The 7,555-nt window shown below is 34.3% G+C and overlaps 1 protein-coding gene across 2 annotated transcripts; it reads right to left on the bottom strand.

The window, feature by feature from the left end:
• Positions 1-940: 940 nt before the first annotated feature.
• On the bottom strand, positions 941-4,923 carry LOC114305828 (zinc finger CCCH domain-containing protein 62). 2 transcript variants are annotated; one of them, XM_082909712.1, is made up of 9 exons: positions 4,472-4,773; positions 4,224-4,345; positions 3,881-3,995; positions 3,711-3,772; positions 2,572-2,623; positions 2,110-2,221; positions 1,900-1,998; positions 1,664-1,813; positions 941-1,633 (listed from the first exon to the last, which is right to left on the bottom strand). In XM_082909712.1, the coding sequence occupies exons 1-9, from the start codon at positions 4,648-4,650 to the stop codon at positions 1,142-1,144; spliced, it is 1,383 nt and encodes a 460-aa protein (XP_082765838.1). In that variant the 5' UTR covers positions 4,651-4,773; the 3' UTR covers positions 941-1,141. The 2 variants fall into 2 exon arrangements, with proteins under 2 accessions (XP_082765838.1, XP_028106757.2); XM_028250956.2 differs by having other exon boundaries at positions 941-1,813; positions 4,472-4,923.
• Between the last annotated feature and the right edge of the window lie 2,632 nt (positions 4,924-7,555).

The raw sequence follows: 7,555 nt of genomic DNA, 5'->3' as shown, positions 1-7,555 counted from the left end.
ACTTCAACATCGAATGTAAGATAAAAATCAGCAAGCTATACTTGAACGTAGGGATTTAACCACACCAGGAGTGGTGGCCTAGTGGAGAAGGCATCATTCTCTACAGACCTGATACAGGTTCGACTTTTGAGGGGAGCGAAATGTTGGGTAATTCCAGTGGCTCGCTACCGGCTATCCCGGGGCCTGGGCCTATGGATGTAGTGATGACACCTCAGAACATCCTTTTTTTTTGTTCCAAAAAAAAAAAAAAAAAATGTAGGGATTTAAGAAAAAATCAAAAAAATTGACCAAACTGATTGAACTAGACCGAAATAGATGTATTTGGTCTGTTTTTTTAATAAGAATCAGCCTATACGATTTTTTAATTTGATTTTTTCCGATTTTCTATTCGGTATTAGATTAAGCACCTTATGTACTGAATTAAACCGAAACCGACCACTTCAACATATATTGTATTTATGATACATATAAAATTTAATAATATAATGATATTAATAAATATAATAAATTATTAATCTCAATTAATTAACATTATCATCCCTATAACCTAAGTTAGGATACTTTTATTATGTATATAATCTTTTAACTCTAACTCATTATTCTTGAAGCCTTAGTCTTTATTATTATTTTTTTGTTTGTATGTTAATCTAGAAATTATGAAGTATTTATTAAATTGATGAATTTGATATGATTGAAATGGTTGATAAATGGATTAAATTTGAAAGATCCTAAATCAATTAAACTGCACCAAACCGAACCGCTTCCGTTGGTGCAGTTTAGTGTGGTTGGATGGGAGAAGAGGTCTATGTTAGTACTCAAAATAATAAAACCGACATTATCGGTTGGGTGGAAAAATTTACCTAAATACCGACCGTACTGAACCGATTACATTCCTACTTGAATGTAAGATCAAATCCCTACTCAAAATGCAACTAAAACCTTCCAAGTAATACTTGATTTCAACATTGAATGTAGACCAAAATCAGCAATATTCAAACTTGCTTTTGGGTAAACTCCAAGAGATTCAAACGTATGGAAGACTGCAAAAAATCACACTTCCAAATAGGTCCAACAAAACAAAAATCAGCAAGATTGCTGAAACCCACTTTCAAACTGCAAATTTTTAGTCCAAGCGTTTTTGCTAGTAATACCGTAGATCAGATGGCCACCTTTTATCCGTTCTTTCGCCACAGATCAGATTCCCTCTATATTCATGCAAGTACTTGCATGAATCTCCATAATGACACCTTCCTTGAGCATAGAATCGGCAAAGTTGCCTTTGGAATGGACCCTTAGTTGGACTGAAATTCACGTTTCCTTTATGATGCCTTGAAGAATTAGGATTCACGCTTCGTTCAGGACCTTGCCTTTGAATTGGAATCCTCAAAGGATAAGAAATCATGCTTCGCTCATGATTGTGACTTTGGAGTGGACTCGTTGAACCAGGACAGGATCCAAATGGATATGGATCTTTGGATTGTATTGAACAGTTCATGTTTGTCAAAGGCCTTCTTAAAGGATTATTACTATTTGTGTATTGCTCATGACTCTGCCTTTGGAACTGACAATGAGAAGGAATAGATTTCATGATTGGCTCATGATTCTGACTTTGTAATAGACTCCTTGAAGGCATATTTGTCAAATGTTGCCACTGCTGAATCCTTTGTGATGGCACATTTACAATTGGGACTGAAGTGTTGGCCTTCTTCGTCTCCTTCAATTGTATACGTGCTTCCCTATTTGATCGAGCAAGAGAGCCTCTAGCATGCTTCTCGGATATCATTTTCTGCCTTTCGCCTTCATTGTCCCATCTCTGAAGTTGATATTATGGATTAAGAACATAATTTGAATGATAAATGGATAATGGTGAAGAACATAAACCGTTAATGTGGGACGAACCTGTCTCATTGTCTTTAACCGATAAAGATTTCTGCCCTTGATTAAGAGGGGATAAAGTGGAGGGAGTGGTTTCTCCCCTTCACTCCATAGTACTTCAATCTGACACAAGTAGTGAGGAAAATTCACAGTTCACTAATCAAATACAATACAGCAAGTATAAGCATTGCACTCATTGTATTTAATCTAAGTTAGGTAGGCTTGTAAGCTCACGGTGAATGTATGCTGTTGCTTTGCAGCACCATAGCTTTCTTTCACGATGCGGCCTGCAACAATCCTCTTTCCACATGGAGGACCACCAGCACTTCGAGATGCAATGTTGAACCTGCAACAAATGAACATAGCAAATCAAAAGGCAGGTTGGGAAATAACTGGACATAGTAATCACACCATCCATTTATTCTGCTTTTCATGTGGTAATGCTCAAAGCAACCAATCATAAGGTACAACCATCTAAGGATATTCTACATTTTCCTTTATGCATTTAGATAGATCCAAGCTTGAACCATCAAATGAACACAGCAATACAATTCGACAAGTGGTGTTATAACTTAAAAATCAGAAAGTATCAATCCCACACTATCTTCTTTATTTCCTGCTACCATGTTAAAAGCAAATAGGTTTCATTAAAGTATTCCTTTGACAAGTGCATAAAGAATTGCCAAAAATACTCACATTTCATAAACATTTTGTTCAAACATAACAACATCTCCTGTGCATGCATCACCTGCATATAAATAACCAATTATTAGTCAGAAAGCATAAAAATGGATTTGAAGGTGATTACTTTGACATGAAAACTGAGCTCTCAAAATGGATGTGAAAATACAAATTGAATCGAACTGCTTGGATGGTGAATCTGATAATTTGCCTAACAATGTGAAGGACAGTGCTTTCCCCAACCAGTGTGCTGTGTTTTGAATGGAGTAAAAGTAAAGAATTTCTCCATTTGGGAAGATGGATTTGGGGTTATTTTAGCCACAAAAGACAAAATAGGCTATTTTAGCCACAAAAAACAAAATATCACATCCAACCTATAATAATTACACTCTTCTCTCATTAAAAAAGTCAAAAAAGTCAAAAAGCCAAAAAGTTCTTTTCAAACCAAGCTTTTTAGCCTAAGCTAAAATAGCTAAAAAAAGCCAAAAAGCCAACCCACTTCCCAAACGACAGTCACTTGATCACAAAAATACTCTAATGAATGTCTAGATTGTCTAACTGGTTCTAGGTTCGTATGATATGACTGGGGGTCCACTAGTCCATGAGCTCTAATATTTTTCCATTTTTCTTTTTTAAATTGAGAAAAGAAATCATCCATGAAAGGTAAAATACACAAGAAAAATCCGTCAGCTATTAACATTGTCTCTTCTACTTCTCCTCTTGTACACGTCCACCAGCTACGACTAGGATTAGTGCATGGGGATATGCGCCCAACACTTGTACTCATTCTAGAAACTCGGATCCTCTAAATTTTTATGTTTGAAGAAGAAAAAGAAGAAGATGCTCATATTTGCTAGTAAAGAAACAATTTCTCAATGATTGGGAGGTAAAAATCCAAATTTTCCTTAAATCCAATTTAATTTGAAGTACATTTTTTAAATAATGTACAACACCTTATCTAAGAATACTATACAACTTGCAATTTTTGGATGCATATGCCAATATCTTAAGATTTAGGTTTAAGACAATACGCTTGAACACAAACTCACACCCAATACTTACATTATACATGAGTCTATGAAACAAAGTATTTCAGAACAGGGAGGGGGGGAATGAAATAAAGAAAATTCAGCACTTAAGGGTAGAATGTATACCTTTGCAGTTCAATACGAAGCTTGATATTGGGTACTTCTTCTCTCCACCACCTCTAAGAATGCTGAAGTGCAGCCAGAATTGAAATAATTAGGAAAGTATCTTTCGATTCAAGCAGCAGATGTATTTCGACAAATCATTAAGCAAAACAACCCCAAAAATGAAATATTACTCTAGATGCTCTTTAATGCGCTCAATGAGGATATCTTTGTTCCCTGTCAACCTCAATCCATGTTTCCTCAAATAAACCTTGCACTGGTCCACTTTCAGCTTCTCTACCTGTCCAACTGCCATCAAAAAATCACATTTTGATCAGAACATCTATACTATACTATACTATACTATTATATAAAGCACAACTCATAAGAAGGTTATCAAATGTCCATATATATTATTAACTGCCACTAACAATTATCAAATTCAACTCATTTTTTTCATTCATCAAAATCATCAAAAATTTAGATACACTTTCTAATTTATAACCCATCAAAAGAAAATAAAAGTTTTGGGATAACCTTCTATGATCTTTTGAACAGCCTCAAAACTTTTCTGATCCTCTTCACCAAGCTCTGGCACAACCATTTCTACGACTACATCTGGGTCCTCTTCATTACCCTCCTCCATTTCCTTAATGTTACTGCAAAAACAAACCATTTGATCCCACATTGAGACATTAATTATGAGTGCAATTAAATCGAACAAATCTCATCTACACATAAAATCAAACATCTTATATGAGTATGTATTGAGATTTGAGACTCACCGTGATTTGGGTTTGTTCTTGGTGGATAGCCTTGAAAATCTACATCGAATCTTATCGACAACCTCAAATGTTGGATCTTCACCTGAATCATCAGCATCGCATTCTTCATATTCGGATTCATCTTCTTCATTGTAGTGAAATTTCTCTGCTGCCACATCACTGTGCTCAGAAATCTCCATTGTTTAGTGCTGGAATTTGATAACGAACAAAACCCTTCTATCTTCTAGACCTAGTTTTTGCCAAATCTTTTTGAGTTTCTGCTTCTTGAAATGGTTATGGGAAGAGCTTTGCTATGGTTTTTGAATGGGAAAATATGACCGTTAAAAATGGGGGATTTTTTTTTTTCTTTTCCAAAAATTAATCTTTTGGGATTGCGTATAGTTTCTTTGATTAGGTCATGCCAAACAGAATTATGTTAAACCCAGCATGTGACAATTACGCTCCGTTTGGTTGGAGAGAAAATAAAAATATTTTCTAGCATTTTTAACATTTGGTATAATAAAAAATAAAATTAATAGGAAATATTTGACAGAAAATTTTTTGTCAGACTAAATTCTTACCAATATTATTATATTACCACCACCACTTTCACCACCACCACCACACCCCCACCCCACCACCATTGCGACCACCTCCACTTCATCCCACCATCATTACCAAACATAGAAAAATATTTTCGAAGAAAATATTTTCTGTAAAAAAAAATTTGTAGAATATGCTTTCCACTCAAATAAACGGAGAATAATGAAAAAAACATGACACGAATAATATGAGAATGTTAATTTTATGAATAAAAAATATATTATTAAAGGTTTTATCTTAAAATAAAAGATTTATATTGAATCGTATTATTTTGTATATTACTCCAAACTTTGAGGTGCAATACAAATAAGTCTCAACTAGTGCAGTGTTGAAGTTAATCTGATCCATTTTAGAAATGTTTGAGCTCCGCTCCACCTCAATTCAAATTATCTATATAATAATGGAAGGGTTCATTTGAAAATATCTCCCAAATTAATGGTTCAGATCTATCTAATTTGAAAAGCAATGGCTCAGATTTATTTTTAAAAATATCTCTCTAACAAACTATCTTTAATGGTCCAGATTTGTCCAATTTAAAAACAATGGCTGAGATTGAAAAGAATTTCAATGGCTTAGATTTATCAATGACTAAAATTCAATGGTCCAGATTTGTCAACTCTCACCAACCCACTACACTTTACCAGGTAAGGCACTCTTTACATCATATGTATCTATGAACAAAGCTTTGAGAAAGCTTTGAAGAAGGAAGAACAAAGCTCAATCGGAAGCTCTCTTCTGCACCATCACTAGGTAAGACACTCTTCTCTCCTTACTTTCTTTTTGTGTTTTCATTCATTTTTTACCTTTGTTTTTTTTTTTTTTTTTTTTTTTTTTTTTTTTTTTTTTTTTTGAATGCTAAACAATGGCTCAGATTTTTTTACCTTCAATTTGAATGCTAAACAATGGAAGAACAGAACATTTTTTTTTTTACCTTCAGTCTGAATGCTAAACAATCACTCAGATTTATTTTGCTCTTCCCTGGCTTCACTTATTGTTTTTTTCTGAAGCAAAAAAAAAAAAAAAAAAAATTCTAAAGCAAAAAATTTTGTCTCACATTCGGACCACATTGAGATACATTTTGAAGCAAAAATTTTTTGTCTCACATTCTCACATTCGGACCCTCTAATAAGACTTGAGGTTTTTTGAAAATGTCTCAAAATGTATCAGAGATACATTTTGAACGAAGGGTTGAGATAATACTTATCAAACATCTATGGGTCAAGATGATTTGTTTGTTTTAGCTTTTTTCCTCCAAAATGTGTCTCTTCACTTACTCTGTCTCTCTTTCTCATGTTAAAAGATAGATTCATCTCTCTCTCTTCTTACATACTCCACCAACTCTCCATTTTCCTCTATGGTTTTAGCTCAAATTTTTCTTAGTTTCGGTTCTGCAATCTCTAGCAACTCTTCATAGGTGACACTCTTATTCTTGTAACGCCCTCAAAATAACTACATTAAACTCATCAAATAAATATGCATTGATATGTAAAAGTCCCATAACCTTACATTCATCAGAATTTCATTACAAAAGTATTACATGTTAACAACAAAAGCAAAATGCCCTACGGGCTTACAGCTTTCCAAGTTAACACTTGGTTACAACAAAAGAGTACTAACTCATTTACATATTTAGCCCTTGGCTTGAATTTATATGTAATACATCAAAAAATAAAACGACAAAAGTATGTCCGCCTCTAGCCTCCCAAGCTATGTCCTTGGAGGTGGCATGCTACTTGTACCTGAAAATGATATTCCCATATAGGGTGAGCCACAGCCCAGTAGAAATACACTAAACCAACCATGAACAATGACTAAAAGATTAGCAATTGATAGATGGCCAACACTGATACATTCACATAAATCACATATTTATGTCATACGACTTATGAGTCCAAGTTACTTTTCATTTTCCCTTTTTCAACAGATAAGCATATTAGCTCTATCATCATCTCAACAGATATGTATAAAAACAATATCCCACATTCACAGATAAGCATATAAGCTATATCCACATTCTCAACAGATATGTATAACAACAATATCCCACATTCACAGATAAGCATATAAGCTATATCCACACTTCACGAAGATAAGCATAAGAGCTCTATCTTCACTTCTCTAGACAAGCATATGAGCTGTATCTACGGAGTTCATTCCCTATCTTCTCCTAATACTATCCAGTTTAGAGGTACATCCCCTATCTTCCCCTAAACCGCGGAGTACATCCCCCATCTCCTCCTCTACACATAACGTATACAAACACATTGGTTCTATATACAATCACTCAATACATACAGTTAATGTATTCTATCAACCGTCAAATTCTATGACACATTCTATTGATTAGTTTTCGTTTGCCTAATCATCATGCATTGTCTAAAACAATCACAACTATCCTCCACCGATAGCCCAAAGCAATTATTTCTAAACAGAAAATAAATGCACAAATGGATATTCAATCAACATTTCAATTCGGTGTGTGATAAACAAACCAACTACACC

Source organism: Camellia sinensis, chromosome 15 (assembly GCF_055761805.1).
Source record: "Camellia sinensis isolate YWXY chromosome 15, ASM5576180v1, whole genome shotgun sequence".
Lineage (NCBI taxonomy): Eukaryota > Viridiplantae > Streptophyta > Magnoliopsida > Ericales > Theaceae > Camellia > Camellia sinensis.
This window is presented reverse-complemented; position numbering and strand designations above follow the sequence as displayed.